Source organism: Camellia sinensis, chromosome 6, assembly GCF_055761805.1.
Source record: "Camellia sinensis isolate YWXY chromosome 6, ASM5576180v1, whole genome shotgun sequence".
NCBI classification, from domain to species: Eukaryota; Viridiplantae; Streptophyta; class Magnoliopsida; order Ericales; family Theaceae; genus Camellia; species Camellia sinensis.
Genome location: NC_138966.1, coordinates 63,355,554 through 63,372,178, shown reverse-complemented (window position 1 = coordinate 63,372,178; position 16,625 = coordinate 63,355,554). Strand labels below are relative to the sequence as shown.

The 16,625-nt window shown below is 35.4% G+C and overlaps 2 protein-coding genes across 3 annotated transcripts; both read left to right on the top strand.

Annotated features, from left to right (window-relative positions):
- Positions 1-4,004: 4,004 nt before the first annotated feature.
- LOC145793327 (uncharacterized) lies at positions 4,005-6,173 on the top strand. Its single transcript, XM_082876126.1, has 2 exons — positions 4,005-5,667; positions 5,793-6,173. The coding sequence occupies exons 1-2, from the start codon at positions 4,483-4,485 to the stop codon at positions 6,171-6,173; spliced, it is 1,566 nt and encodes a 521-aa protein (XP_082732252.1). The 5' UTR covers positions 4,005-4,482.
- Positions 6,174-7,128: 955 nt separating this feature from the next.
- LOC145792286 (serine/threonine-protein phosphatase 7 long form homolog) lies at positions 7,129-9,916 on the top strand. 2 transcript variants are annotated; one of them, XM_082873060.1, is made up of 4 exons: positions 7,129-7,201; positions 7,311-7,976; positions 8,056-8,781; positions 8,873-9,916. In XM_082873060.1, exons 1-3 carry the CDS (start codon positions 7,130-7,132, stop codon positions 8,281-8,283), a joined length of 966 nt encoding a protein of 321 aa, XP_082729186.1. In that variant the 5' UTR covers position 7,129; the 3' UTR covers positions 8,284-8,781; positions 8,873-9,916. The 2 variants fall into 2 exon arrangements, with proteins under 2 accessions (XP_082729186.1, XP_082729185.1); XM_082873059.1 differs by lacking the exons at positions 7,129-7,201; positions 7,311-7,976 and having other exon boundaries at positions 8,252-8,781.
- Positions 9,917-16,625: the final 6,709 nt, after the last annotated feature.

Below are 16,625 nucleotides of genomic sequence, written 5' to 3'. Positions count from 1 at the left end.
TTTATCATTGTGGTTATGAAATTAGGGTTTGGAATTTTTTGGCATACGGGTTAGGGTTTTTCTGTCAATGTTAGGGTTTTGAAATGAAATTGAATTTTTTGGAATCATGGTTAGTTTTTGAATTTTTCTGAAATTTTTATTGGTTTATCAAAATAAAGTATTTTTAATTTGAAACATATACTGTCATTATATAATTTGTAAATAAAGTATTTTTATTTATTTGGTTTTTTATTTTTTGGAATAAATTGAAATGCTTTATTTTTTTTGTAATATTATAGCATCAATGGATTTTATTTTTTTTGGTTCTAATATTATAAAATTAATAGATTAAAATCTAATTGTAAGTGAAATTCAATAATCTATTTCAAAGAATTGTTTCAAGTTAAATGAGCTTCCAAATAAAGAAAGTAATATTATTTATATGATTTATAAATTTATATTTTATTTATAATGAAATATTAATGTTTTTTGTTTTTTTATTCAAGAGGATACTATCATTTTATTTTGTTATGTTTTTTTTTATAAATTAGTTAATTTCATTATTTCAAATGTGAGAACATTTTTGTCTATGTACAAAAATATCTAAGTTTCATCATATTTATTTCTATTTATGTTTTACATTCTCCTATACAAATGAAGATAGTTAAAATAGAAATCAAAGCATGTAAATGTCATTAATTTGGGAGAAATTGTAGAGGTCAAGACTCGAGACCTGCATTGTGATACCCAAGAGACAAAGGATCCATGTTTCTTTGGGACTATTTAGGGGTTTTGTTTATTGGGTTTTGAATGTGTTAGGATCACATATGGATGACCTACCCCAAAAAACAAATTAAATTAAAATTTTAAAAAAAAAAATAGGAAAGTTTTGTCACATATGTATACTCTGATTAATTTAAGGGAGAGAGAATTACATGGAGGATCAAAATATTTTACATATCCTCATCTCTTGAAAACGTGATAAGATTCACTAAATGCTAGATTTAATATAATTTGATCATCCCAAAATTTCATGGACCGTTACAACAAAACCAAAATATTAATAGGGCTACCCAAAAATAAAATAAAAAATAAAATGAACATAAACAAATTTCAAGGTTTCAAGTCAAAGAAATAGTCATATAAGATAAAATAAGTTATTTTATTCATATAAGACAAAATGTTATATCTAAATCATAAATATTTTATTTTTTCTCTCATAAAAGTCAAAAAAACATATCACTAACGACATTTTTTAGCCCCAAATTAAATAGTAAAAAAATCGACTCATATCCAAACAAACCCTTTTTGTCAAAAAATCGACTCATATCAAAAAATCGACTCAGATCTCAATCTTGATTTTTTTGTTGGAATGCAGTAAATGACAACACCCTAAGATTATGTTTCTTTATCTTGACAAAAAGAAAATGAGGTGAATTTATTTATTTCTCTTGGTAAATCCAAGGCTCGGGTACAACATTAAATGACCACATTAACTTAATTCACAAGTCTTTTAATAGGTGTACCAAAAACTTGAAATCAAATCTAACCTTCAGCCGAAAAAAAAGAAAAAAAGAGAGTATTTTTTTCTCTTTTTACAATCAATTCTGCAATGATAAATCTAATACAACTTTGATTAAGAAAGTGTCTCATTTGTCAAGTCAATCAATCTCTTAAAACTGAGTTTGAATTAAGAGAAAGAAAAATGTGAGTAAAATAAAATCTAATTTGTTCTTCTATTTTCTTTTATTTTATTTTATTTTCTTTTCTTTTTTTTTTCTTATTTTATTTTATTTTTAATCTGTGTTCAAAGTTATGATTCAAACACAATCATAATCAAGTCAAATGAAGGGAATTCATGAACAAGTGAAAGAGCTACTCATCATTATGCAAAATCATAGACTGGATTTCTATTGGGCAATTAGCTAATTTAGCTGTAATATATATAATTTTAGGATGTATGTAAATAGTGTTATGCCTTCTAAATTTAATTTTTGTGAATCTTAGGTTTCGTTTGGCATGTCATGTTTGGGCTAAAATAGCTATAAAAAGACTCTTGACCAACAAGCTAGTTCTTTGTTTCATACTTTTGCGAAGTGGGTTTATTAGTAGAAAGAAGAATCTCCAATGTCCACCCATGAATTACTATGTATTGCACCACTGGCATTGGACCCAAAAGAAAAATATTTTGAATATTGAATAAATTTGAATATTTTGAATGTTTATATTTTTAAATTTCAAATCAGGAATTAGAATTTTTAAATTATGTTTGTGAATGAAAATGTCTATATTTTGAATATTGAATAAACCAACGTACATTTGTTGAATTGGAAATTGTTTTTTTTTTCTTGTGAAGAGGAATTAAAAGGAAATTAGGGTTTTAAAAGTAATTTTTTTTAATTAAGATTTGCGATTAAAAAATCCGAAATTCATATATTTAATTTTGACTATATTTTATTAAAAAGAAATATTTTTATTGGTTTCTCAAAATATTTAATTTTGACTCTATTTTATTAAAAAGAAATATTTTTATTGGTTTATCAAAATATTTAATTTTGACTCTATTTTATTGAAAAGAAATATTTTTATTGGTTTCTGAAAATATTTAAATTTGACTGTATTTGATTTAAAAAAAAAAATTTTGGTTTAATTTCGTTTGGTTTATTTCACTATATTTGGGGTCATATTTGGGGTCAAGCAGCCAAAATATGATTAAAACATTTAATGAGCTGAATTTGTAATACATATAATAGTATTCTAGTACAAATTAAAATTTTATGATAAAACTGAAGAAAATTTGAGAAAGTTTTTGAAATGGGTATTGAACGAACTGACTTATCGTCTTTTTCACTTTGTGATTGTCCACTACCATTGAAAATGAAAATCTACTTTGGCTGCTATTTTAGAGTAGTTACAATATATGCATGAAAAGAGTAATAAATTATTTTAATTAATAGTCCATAGCAATTTCGTACGTAAGAAGGGAAAAAAAAAAAAATTGGCACTTTGATGGGTAAGCATGTGTTTTGTAATACCAAATAATTGGTACGGATGGCCCGATAGATTCACATGGATAACTATCCAAAATGTAGTCCATACATTTAACCACCAACTTCAATTGAATTATCTGTAATTATTTTTTTGTTTTTGTATGTGTAAGAAAAAAAAGGAGTAAATAAATTTAATTTTTTTCTTACTTTTCAGAACGATCCAAAATGATCCAAAATCAAGTTTTCTTACTTTTCAGAACGATCCAAAATGATCCAACATGGAAACACTTCAAATAATCAACTCGTGCTCTGATACCACTCTATCACGACCCAAACTCGCTACTATAGGTATGACCGGCCAGTAATCCTAAGATTACCGAAGGCCACTTAAATAGATTTACAAAATTAGGGGTTGGCGGAAGCAAATATCATAATTATTCTGTCCATAGAGGTGTGCAGACATATATGCATGAAAAGAGTAATAAATTATTTTAATTAATAGTCCGTAGCAATTTCGTACGTAAGAAGGGAAAAAAAAAAATTGGCACGTTGATGGGTAAGCATGTATTTTGTAATACCAAATAATTGGTACGGATGGCCCGATAGATTCACATGGATAACTGTCCAAAATGTAGTCCATACATTTAACCACCAACTTCAATTTAATTATCTCTAATTTTTGGCCATTATAAATTATCTCTGTAATAATTTTGTTGTTTTTGTATGTGTAAGAAAAAAAAGGAGTAAATAAATTTAATTTTTTTCTTACTTTTCAGAACAATCCAAAATGATCCAAAATCAGTTTGTTGTTTTAATTTTATAAGAAAGCCTCTATGCCCTCTACAAAATGGACGAGGGTTACTAGTTCACATAGGAAATAACTTTGTCATTAAGGTCCGTAATGGCACAAGTTGGAGCAAATCAAATTAACTTATATTTTCCATAAATCTGAACAATTACATCACCAGGTTAAAAAAATCTCTCTCAATGTTTGCACCCTGTAATTTATATTGTCCAAATCAATCGCGTCACCCTCTACTAAATATCTGTCAACCTATTTTATTTTTCGCCACTAATTCGAAAGAATTAAGACAACATGTATACTTCTTGTTATGTGTTTTTTAGATGAAGACAATAGAGCAATGACAACAAAGAACATTCACGTTGAAAAGATAAGAGTCTTCACATACGAAGTAAATGAGACACAATATGTAACTCCACGTATAGATGAAATCTCAGCTGTTCTGTTATACGAATAAAAATAAGTGAACAAGATTATTGAATAAAAAGTAATAATCAAGTTGAGACACAAATATATAGTTGACAAAATAGAAATTGAATTAATGTTTCACCTCTACAGTTCCTTCAACCCTGGAAAATATAAATTGATAAAAAATTAGAGGGTTGCTTTTATTTGTGGCTTCTGCAAATTTTAATGTTTATTTTACAAGTACAATTCAATATATGTATATTGTTGATATTTTAATATTTATTGTTTCATTGAAGCAAGTATATGGCAACTGTTCCAATTATCTTTTACTGGGGGGGAAACATAATTCGGGATCCCGATGAAGGTGTGTCATATGATGCTGAGCCGAAAGGGATATATATGGTGCAACTTGGCACCACACTTGGCAATTTGGAGGAGATGTTTATGTCCAAGGTCGCAAGTTACGGGGAAACAGTCCGATTGATCTTCAAATGTAGATATCCTTATCGCCAGTGGCAAGCAACCAGCAAATACAAAATATTACCGATAAATGACGATGAGGCGTTGAACACCGTTTTAAGTATCGGTGGAAATTTCGAACCACCAAATTGTTTGGAAGTGTACATTCAGAAAGAGGTTGTACAGAATCTTCCGAATGTAACACAGATGGAATCGCATCCGTTCACTACATTGCTGACACATGGGGTTGACACGACAGCATTTCAGTCTCCTATGTATGAATCAAATGAATGTTATGCAGCTGGCTACACACAACAGACATTTCATGGCCATGGTGGAGAATCAAGTTCACATGGTGGATACGAGACTGAATTTCACAATAACACCCAAGATGTGCCCACCTATAGCCATCATACGACTCCAGTTGAAGTTGCTGGTAATATGGCTGAAACGGTTAATTTTGTGCAGTTTGCTGATAGTGACATGTACGGTCCTGATGTCGCCCTAGACAATGATGAGAATGAAATGTGTGATGAAGAAAATTTATTGGGCGGATCAGATGATGATGATGATGAAGAAGATGATGTCGACGCTCCCGTTGATATTCAGAATGCCCCCATTCCACCTAGACCTGAAATCCCTTTCTTTGAAAACATTCACATGGGTGGTGATTTTGACATTAGTAACCGCGATGTCGTTCCCCGTAACCGAATCTGGAATGCTGAAAATCCAGAGTTGGACAAAGGGATGGTTTTCGTTGATAAGAAGCAACTCGTACATGCTGTCAAATTGTACCATGCAACAAATAATCGAGAGTACAAAGTCGTAACCTCCAAGCGAGACGTTTGGGTGTGTGCTTGCAAGCACGACTGTAGATGGTGGTTGCGTGCATCTCTTAGTAAGAGACATGGGCTTTTTGAAATAAAGCAGTATAGGGGTCCTCACCATTGTTTATACCCACGAACGAATAGGGACCACACAAATATTAGCTCCAGTTACATTGCTTCTCATCTTTTGGGACAAGTTGCGGTGAGTATACAAAATAAATGTTTACATTTATATACACATTGTTCATTTAAAGTGTTCACACCAAAATTGTGTCTTTAAAGTGTTCACACCAAAATAATCTGACTCATAGGTATTGTTGTATGCAGAACGAACCTGATATGCCCATTAAGAATGTCATCGAAGACATAAAAAAATCCATGAACTATACTATACATTACAAGAAGGCGTGGCATGCAAGGGCAAAGGCAATTCGAATGGTATTCGGAGATTGGGATGAATCATATATGATGTTGCCTAAATTCATGTATGCATTACAAACATCTAATCCTGGTACCATCGTGCAATGGAAGCATAGATATACCGGAAATACAACCATTATGCCCGTTTTCCACTTTGTTTTTTGGTCTTTCAAACCCGTCATCGATGGATTCAGACATTGTAGGCCTGTTATAACCATAGAGTTTGGGAAACTAAATTCAATCCAATACCGCATCAAGATTATTGGGCTGATCCGCAGTGGACTTTAATGCCTAATGTACTGCGTCTGCGACAAGTGAAACGGGGTCGTGCATCTATGTCTCGTATTCCGAATGAGATGGACATATCAGATAGGCGTTTGACCGCTCGTTGCAGTGAGTGCCAGCAGACAGGTCATGACAGGCGAACATGTCCGGCGCGACTTGGTCGATGAAGGCTATGTAATACTTACATATTGTAATAGATCTTTTTGTAATTCTTTATTTGTAATAGATCATTTTATTTTCTTTTGTAATTCATTATTTGTAAACGGGGCCATACATGTAATAGAACATTTTTTATTTGTAATATATCATTTCTGTTGTTTAATTCTTTATATATTGTAATTTTTTTATTTGCTTGACGAAATTTACAACTATCATAGTTTTTATTCTCTACTTCATTGAAAATGTTTATTACAGAATTTTGTGAATTACATGTACGTAATTTACAAATTTTTTATTTTATTGCAAAACAAAAATTACAAAATCAATAATGAAGTTGTCGAATATGCCATAAATGTAACGAATTTTGTCAAATATGTCAAAATCAATAATGACGTTATGTCAAATATGCCAAAATCAATAATGAAGTTTTGAAAAAAAAAATTGATCATTCCATTTTGTTTGTAAATATTGACATACAAAAACTATCCACATGTTATTGGTCATTATTAAGCTTATGTAACTGATATCGTAAAATGACTTTGTAAAAGATTTTTATATTAGTCTGAAGCATAGATAACGATAGGTTATGTTGAATTGTTTATCATATTTAATGGGCACATAATATGCAAACTTTTGATTTTAGTTAATGGCACACAAATTTATACTTTTAAAATAATCGACCACATTTATTTTTCAAGTCGTCATGTACATAATAATTTCAGCTTAATTGATATAGTTAAATTACATGCTCACCAATACAGTTTGTCAAAATGTATTTGTTTTTCAACTGTACAGGCTTCATGGCACATCTACCTGATGAGGTCCCCCTTTTGAGTCATCCACATCGGGCTGACAGTATATGGGAGGACCCGGTATGCAATAACGTTTGTTGGACTTTACGCGTACAATGAAAATACACTGCATTTTGTTTTTCATTTCCTTGATAATGCTATAATTTAAAATACTCATTCTGTTATGCAGGACCAGTCACGCACCGTGGTGGCATGCCGACGGGGAGATTCCGGCCTGTGGGATCGTCCATTGCACCATAGAGTCTTGCAGTGTCTACTACGCGCGGGATTCTATGGTGTATATCGTATAGGCCATATCAGACTGGACCACCCACTCATTACTGCTCTCGTCGAGAGATGGCGCACAGAGACTCATACATTTCATTTCCCGACCGGTGAGGCCACCGTCACATTGCAGGACGTATCTGTCCTATACGGTCTACGGATTGATGGGCGAGCAGTTACTGGACTTGACCCATCATTGACGACGGAGCAGTGGATAGCGCTATGTGCTGAGCTATTGGGAGTAGCACCTACACCTGCAGACTTACAGGCAGGTAGAGTGAGGGTGAGGTGGCTGTCGGAGCATTTTCAGGGCGATTTTCCAGATGATGCTGCAGATGAGTTAGTACAGCAGCATGCGCGAGCATATATTCTGTGGCTTATTGGGGGGGTACTTCTCCCTGATAAGTCACAGAACCTGCTCAAGCTGATGTATTTGCCACTGTTGAGAGACATTGACGTCATCGGCCAGTACAGCTGGGGCGCCGCGGCTTTGGCATGCTTGTATAGGATGTTATGTCGAGCCACTCAGGTGGGTGTGACTCAGATCGGAGGACCCCTTGTCTTGCTACAGGTTAGTAAGAATTTTATTACATGTCAATTCATATTGTATGGCATATATCAGTATTGTAATTGCGTTCAAACTATTGCAGATTTGGGCGTGGGAGAGATTGATTCGCATTGCCCCGGCTAGGCGGCAAGTAGTTGCTCCTGGTGAGGTTCCCATCGGGCAGGGAGACATGCAGATGCCGGCCGGACCTCGAGGTAGCCGATGGAGGGTTGACATGAGCCACGAGGTCGTATCGACCCACGTAGTGGTCGTGTATAGAGACCAGCTTGACCGGATGATAGACGGCGAGGTATCAAATTTATATACCTAAATTTTAATTGTCATATGGACTGTATACGTTTATGACCGATTTTTAATAGACTTGTCGTTATTGTAGTTTATCTGGCAGCCTTATGCTGATGTCCTGCACACGCTCCCAGACTACTGCCGCCTAGGTGAGGATATATGGATGGCGAGAGTACCACTCATTTGTTATGACGTGGTTGAGTGGCATCTCCCTGATCGTGTCCTCCGACAGTTTGGTCGGGTCCAGCCCGTGCCGGATCGATGTGACACCGAGTGGCGGTTGCATGCGACGGATAGACGTGGCCGAGGCAGCACTGACTGGAGTCAGCATCATATGCGATACATACAGTTGTGGGATGCCCGTCGCGACACTATTGTACAGGCTGACTGGAGCGATGGGGTCCTCCCCTCTCCCGACCCTTACATGTTGTGGTATCGGCGACATACACACCTACTTGTCGGTAATCCGAGCCACCTGTCCGAGGACGGATATCAGGGAGTTGGGCCTTCTCTCGAGTCATTGGTGAGTAGCGTACTATATCTCCGATAATTGTTAATATCATAATTGATTATTTTCAGTCAACTATAGCCTAATATATCTATTTTTTTGACAGGTGGTTCGAGCTGGGAGGTCATATCACTTGGCTGAGGATGCTATTTTCAGACGTGATGGACAGCTTGGTCTGCAGGCCCTTGTAGAGATCAGAGAGTTATTGTACGAGGGGATCCAGCATGCCCATCGGGTAGATCGTCTGCATTTTGGGGACTACGGTGTACACACTGCAGCAGCTGCTCCAGACACATCAGTCCCGTCCACGTCAGTGCCTTCCAGTTCAGCGCCAGCCACAGCAGGTCCTTCGACTTCAGGCACCCCACCACATGATACCCCATACATTTCTCCATATTCCCCACACGTACATCTTACCCAGCATGCTGACCCTGACCCTGATTGGTCACCGCCCCGCTTCATACATGATGTTATTACCCCACCCACCCAGTTACATCCTACTTTTCTGGGGAGTACTTCGACCGCCCCCCCGTTCATGCATGATGTTGCTACCCCACCCACCCAGTTATCACCTGCTTTTATGGGGACTACTTCGACCGCGCCCAGGAGTACACATGATGCAGTTCTCACTGACATCTCACACATTGATGATGAGGGCCATATTGAGCCCCCCCCAGAGCGCGAGGGAGAGGTTATGGTCGTGGGGGACGTCGCGGCCGAGGTCGGGGTGCGGGCAGAGGCAGAGGTCGTGGTCGAGCTGCAGATCGTGATACAGTTGCACCAGACGAGGGAGTGGGAGTTTCACAGCTCACAGCAGTATATGATCTACAGGCACAGGCAGGATCAGGGGCATCAGATGCAGGAGAGGGGGGGTCACACTCACACTCACAGGCTCCGCAGGCAGTCAGTGGAGGGCAGCATGCAGGGGAGAGAGTGCCAGATATTCAGAGAGTCTACCGTAGGAGACCGAGGAGGGAGATCCACGGTCGGGGTTGTGGGACTGGGGGCAGGTTAGGGCATTAGCGGTTGCGATATGGACTATATAGGTTTTTTTTTTTTTTTTTTTTTTTTGTTTGTATGTGTCAAACTTGTACAGCTGATGTAAGTGTCATACTTATTTATTCGCAATTATCATTTCACAATTTTTTATTCTTATTTATATTGATGAATCACACAAATCTGTTTCACATCTCTACCCCTCTCTCATTATCCGTAATTTAGGAGAACATAAATTACAAACGCGTTTGGTTTGAACAAAATGTGTAAAGAAGCTATAAAAAAAATGTTCGTTGAAGGCTAAAAATAATTGAAATATCTCGTTTTATTGATAAGTCATGGATAAGCATTACAAATTGCATGCATTACAGAAATGCCCTGGGCGTTCATCCAAACAATTTCATTCATTATCATCATCATCTGACATCTCAATATCAGATTCATACATAACATCCATGCTCCAGGCGTAGTACTGGTGTGCATCATCCATTAACCCATCTTCGGCACGCTCATTTGCGGTCTTCATTAGTTCAGACCTCTGCAAACGTTGTGTCATGTGATTAACCTCGTCGCGGATACGATGCAATGCCCTTTGCAACAACTGTGGAGTGTCAGTTGGCATACGCATGGCTAACCGGCGAGGAAATTTAAGATTAACTTCACGGCATAGCTCAACGAGAACGTTTGCTCGAGTTTTGCGAAATTCCCACTCAGCTCTCATGGTATTGACGGTGGCACGTGAGTAACGCAAATTTGGATTTAATGGGTATTGAAATTCATCTCCATCTGCAACCCAATAGCGACCCATTGCTGAATATAGATCAACCACCGTATATGTCATGATCATATCGGTAGAAATAGCTGTAAAACTTTTGTTGTGGTATGCTACGATATTTATACCATATACACACATGGTACCTGTGTGTATGCAATTTCCTGTTCGATCACATGCATGCCACTGACCTTATCCAGTGGATACGGCTGTCAGGACTCGACTTTGTGCAGTCATGAACGAATCAACGGCCTGTAGCATCGGCTATTGTGCCGCAGATGCAGCGATGCCTGTGACTTTGTGCATAATTGCAATGGGCACAGTACGTAGGAGGCATGTGACTTTGTGCAGTGATGCAATGCTGCATGTCACTTTATGCAGTGATGCAGTAATGCATGTGACTTTCTTACTTTGCCATGCTTGTATACGTTGTGACTTGTTTCTTGACATTACGTGATGCATGTGACTTCTGCAGTGCAACTTACATGCTTTGTTTTTTCCGCACATTTCAGAATTCATCTAAGTCACATTATTATGACTGTGAAAAGAAGCAGAAATGCTATTATGTTGGTAAAAAAATATGATGGACGATTGTGTAATGACAATAAAAATCGGATGACTGTGAAGTTCTTTAACTGAAAATAAGATAAAATATAGGCACCAACGTTCCAATCGTGTTTACCTAGCAGGTGACCATTTTGTTATGTTGGTGAGAAAAACAATGATAGTTTATGAACAATATTACTTGAATACAAAGAAAATTTCATTTTTCGATTTGATTTATAATTTCTCGAAAACACTTATACGTACTGAAATCGTCAATTCCAAGTGAGTACTTATTGTATTACAAAAGTAAGCATGACAAAATAGTTTCATGTGCCGATGTGACAACTCACTGCATTTTGTTTTATTTGACAACGCACTGCTCGAATATGAAGGGATAGCATTGTGATTCTATAGCCTACAATTATTATTTTATCTTACAACCACATCCGTGACTACATCACAGGTACACAAAGTCACGGGTAATCAAAATTACATGAAATGAATAACATCAAATAATATCACGTGTATCACTTATTCCATAGTGCCCTAGCACCACTATCATGTCTATAAATACCCCAGTATGATGTTTGTTGAAGGCATAACAATAGTAATAGATATACAATTACTATTATTATTATTATTTTTAATTTTATTAACAATGTCTTCAAGAGGTGTAGGAAGTTCACGCCAGCAAAGAAATCCGAAAGTGTGGCTGCTACCTCCATTTATGTATGACTACAAGAGCGAAAAGTACTCAAGTCCGAAGGATTATTATGCTGGTATCCGAGCAGAATGGGCGTTCAGGGTAACGGAGCAAGAAGGATTGTATAATGATCTACGTAACTTTGGGGCACCGGTACCTCATCGTCGTTCATTGACCATGGCTAGACGAAATGTGAGTGACTATGAAAAAGCAGTTAGCAGAATTAAGAAGGAGAACAACAGGATGTTGATGCGGAGATGTCGACATTTCATGCTTCAGCTAGCCACTGAAATGGCAGAAGCAAGCAACAGAGATTTGACAATGGTTGAGCGAAATAATGTCTTCAACAATGAAAAATATCTCTCTGACTACTACATGTCAGATGATGAATAAGAAATCAAACACCGTTATCTTTCATATGTTCGTTCCTGGAGTGTAAGACAACGTTATTGTTGGTGTAACGTACGGATGTATTTCAAGTATTTTTGTTATGCACCTGAAGTTTATGAAATACCTACATTTATAAGTACACATTTATGAGTTCATGACTTTCTTTATTGAATTGCAATTTGTTCATGAATGTTCTGGATTAATTAATGGATTAATGTATGTTCAATTATGTGAATACTTAAAACACATAAAATAGATCAGGCAACTCGGAGAAAAGGTTCCCTTAACTGGGGCTGCTGAAATAGGGATGAAATTACAACGAATTTCAATCTCCATCAGGAAAGAAGAAAGAGTCACCTTACAATTATTGAAAGTCCAGTAAAAATTATGACTCCGGTAATGAATGAGGGGTTGACAAAAAACTAAACTCGGTGAATCGAACTACCGCCTTCAACAACACATAAAACATAACAGGTAGGTCGGTGAATAGCTTCCCAAATGACAAGAACAATTCAAATAGTCATACTTTTCAATGAAATACAAATAGCGGGTCGTAAGCTTCATGACCTTCATTTTTTCACACATTGAGTAGTCAAATCGTGGAGAGACTTGTCAGTATATGCAGATAGATTGTGAAGTCATGTGACCTGGTGCACAGTCTTCGGTTTTATTGATTTGTTTATTACAGTCACAACTCATCTCTTATTTACATATGTGGGATTCTCAACTCAGAAAGTCACATGGCAACAGTGAATTCATTGATTTACCTTATTGTCAGCCTGCCTTTATTTTGTCTGTATATGCAGATGGATTGTGAAGTCATGTGACTTGGTGCAGAGTCTTTGGTTTTCTCGATTTTTTGCTCGATTTTTTTTATTACAACGCATCTGTTATTGATATATGTGAGATTCTTTGTCATCTGTTAACAACAGCATGCCTTTATTTTGTCCTTATATGCAGATGGATGGTCTTTGTCATGTGAATTGGTGCACAGGCTTTGGTTTCCTCGATTTGTTGCTCGATTTTTTTTATTACAGTGACAACTCATCTATTATTGATATATGTGGGATTCTCAACTTAGAAAGTCACATGGCAACAGTGAATTCACTGAATTACCTTACAGTCACCATGCCCTTATTTTGTTCGTATATGCAGATGGATTGTGAAGTGATGTGACTTGGTCCACATGCTTTGGTTTTCTCCATTTTTTGCTCGACTTTTTTGTTACAGTGATAACTCATCTCGTATTGATATATGTGGGATTCTCAATTTAGAAAGTCACATGGCAACAGTGAATCTACTGATTTACCTTACAGTCAGCATGCATATATGTGGGATTCTCATTTATCCGTTCATAATCAACTATATAAACGAGTAAAGGTGAAGACACAACCTTACAACTCAAGGTGAAGACACAACCTTACAACTCATTTCGCCCTACGAAATTATTATTCATTTGTTTTAAAAAATTAGCATGGCTACATGGTTCATAGGAGGGAGTGGGGGTCGCAGAGGTGGTAGGAACTTGCAAAGGGGTGAAAGTTCACGACGAGGAGGGGGAAGGGGAAGTGGCGATGCTGAAGATGAAACACCATTTCCTTTCTTGGATGCCTCTTGTGCTTATCATGATAGGTTTGGGAAGCGACATTTCGTCATGCCCAAGTACTATCGAGATCCATGTGGTTTGGTGGAGGATCCATCAGAAAATCAAACAGGATATGGTTATGCAAAGGCTAGACTTCTTAAGTGGCCCGCACTATTTATAGAGCGAGTGCAAAACGAAAGATTATGTCGGGAAAGAGGACTGAAGGTGCCAAAAGCACGTTCTGTTGAGATCCAAAAGGAAGATCCTGATAATGTTGATCGACTATGTCAAACACTAGAACGTGAGATTTCTCAAATGGGTCGTAGATTGGCCCGCGATATGCAGCTACTCATACTTAAGAAGGATGCCCAGAAGAACAAAACAGAACCAAATGTTGCGGCTATCAAGGCTATCATGGAGGATCCTGAACTTGTCTCTGACGCTGAGCTTTCGGATTGTTCAGATTCTGAGCCACCTGCCGATTTAAGCGCGAATTAGGTGTTAATGTCTACACTTCGGCAATATAACAACTTCCATTAATATGTAATGTCTGTGTTAGAGTAAGTATAACTGTTATGTTATGTTATGTTTATGTTTAAGTTTATGTTTATGTATTGTGTCTGTCAAATGTTACGGCTATTAATATGCAATATTAGGTCATGAATTAGGTGTTTCTCTATCTAACTGTTATGTTTATGTATTGTGTGTTCAGTTAAGAGTGTCCAGGATGTATGTAATGTGTGTTCAGTTCATGGTGTCCATAATGTATTTTTGTGGGAGAATTATGTCTGTACTACCTACGTAACTGAAAACTATTACATTTGCAACTTCAGTTATGTTGTTTTCATACCCGTAAGAGTATTTTGTAAAGTACTGACTTCGTATATTATGTATTAAGTATTATTACAAAAATGTTGAGAAAATTTATTTTAGGAGCTCTCGCTGTGGCCTTTGTCTTCTTGGCCTACTCCGCGGTGGTCTTCGCGTCTCACCCTTCGTCGTTGCTCGTCGAGTTGCACAATGTGTGGGTGTGCTTCGAACTGTACAGCATGCATATCACATTCTAACCCATAACAAAATAAATTTAAATGAAAACGGGTACAAAACGGTTTTACTAAACTGGTTTACTAAACTGATTTTCTGAATTACATTCTCACCTTCTAACCCAAAACAAAAGAATAAATATATATTTATGTTTAAATGAAAACGGCTTTCGTAAAGCCAAAATAATTTTCAAAATAACACATTCCAACCCAAAATAAAGACAAAAGAAAAAAAAAATTTACATGAAAACGACTTTAGTAAAGCGAAAAAAAAATAATTAATTACACAAAACAATAAGCAAAAAAATATTTTACATGAAAACAACTTTAGTGAAGACGAAATTTTTTTTTTAATTACATTTTGTAAAACAATAGCGATTTTAACAAAAAAAATTTTCCCAAAAAAATGTAATTAAAAAAATGTAATTAAAGCTCATTTAACTTGAAACAATTCGCTATGAAATAATGAAAAATCGCTATGTAAAATTAATATACTATTGATAATAGCTAAATGAGCTTTAATTACATTTTTTATAATAGCTAAATCGCTATGTAAAATTTTCCCAAAAAAAATTCAATAATCTACATGAATATGATTTTGAAATTATATATATGAAAAATAGTATGTAAAATTAATATATGAGAAGAGGTTTTTTTTCATATTATGTAAAATTTATGAATTACACATTCTAAACAAAAAAAAGAAAAAAAAAAACATATTTTAACATGATAATTGCTTTATGTTTTTTTCTTTTGTTTTATCTTGAAAATAGCGTTTTATTCCAACAAAGTTTATGGTAAAAAAAAAATTTCTGTTAAAATCGCTATTAGGAATAGCGTTTTTTGGAACAAAATTTGAACTGAAATCGCTATTATGAATAGCGTTTTTTCTGCAAAAAAAATTATGTTAAAATCGCTACTATAAACAGTGTTTTTTGGGGAATTTGTTTTTGTTAAAATCGCTATTGATAATAGCGTTTTTTTGCAACAAAAATTTGTGTGAAAAGCGCTGTTAAGAACAGCGTTTTTTATTGGGAAAAAAATAACCCTAGAAGCGCTATTTGTAATAGCGACTTATTAATCAAAGTCGCTATTTGTAATAGCGATTTTACTGTTCACCTACTTTTCCGCTCCTAACAGTGAAAGCGCGAATAGTAATAGCGTTTTAACTTAGTTTTGGAATTCCGTCAGAAGTTGGCCTAGTTTTGGAAATACGATACAAAAATGGCTTATATTGGGAAATGGCCCGGAGAAGGACGCTGAAGAGAGAGAGAGAGAGAGAGAGAGAGAGAGGCGCTATTAATGGTTCAGGGTTGGGTTTGGTTTGGTGAGAGCGTGAGATAATTTATAGAAATGGTTATTGGCGACTAAAACTTTTTGTCGCTAAAGGTATTTTATAATTCCCTCTAAATATTTGAAATGTCTCCCTCCAAAACATTTTACTTCTTTGCCGACTAAAATTCAATTTTGTTGCTGAAAACAAACTTTTGGCTACCAAAATTTTGGTCGCCAAAGGTAAAAAACATATTTTTTTATTTTTTGTTTTCATTTGACAAAACGAATCGAAAAATTATAATTTTTTTCTAAAATTTTAAAAAAAATCAATAAAGATAAAAATTAACAAAAAAAATAGTAAATATTTGTTGCTTATTTTGAATTTTGAATTTTGAATTTTTTTAAAATTTTAAAACATATATATTTCTTAGATTCGGCTCGATAAAATGAATTGAAAAAATAAAAAATTTTAAAATAAAATTACTAAAGGACAAATTTTTTTGAAAAAATAGGTGATTTTTTTAGATGTTGCCCAATGGTTCATGTGAT

Coding starts and splice junctions, on each gene's coding strand:
- LOC145793327 (XM_082876126.1), top strand. CDS start 4,483: ATGGCAACTGTTCCAATTATCTTTTACTGGGGGGGAAACATAATTCGG. Junction 5,668..5,792: donor ATCTTTTGGGACAAGTTGCG/GTGAGTATACAA, acceptor TGTTGTATGCAG/AACGAACCTGATATGCCCAT.
- LOC145792286 (XM_082873059.1), top strand. CDS start 8,422: ATGGCGAGAGTACCACTCATTTGTTATGACGTGGTTGAGTGGCATCTC. Junction 8,782..8,872: donor GGCCTTCTCTCGAGTCATTG/GTGAGTAGCGTA, acceptor TTTTTTTGACAG/GTGGTTCGAGCTGGGAGGTC.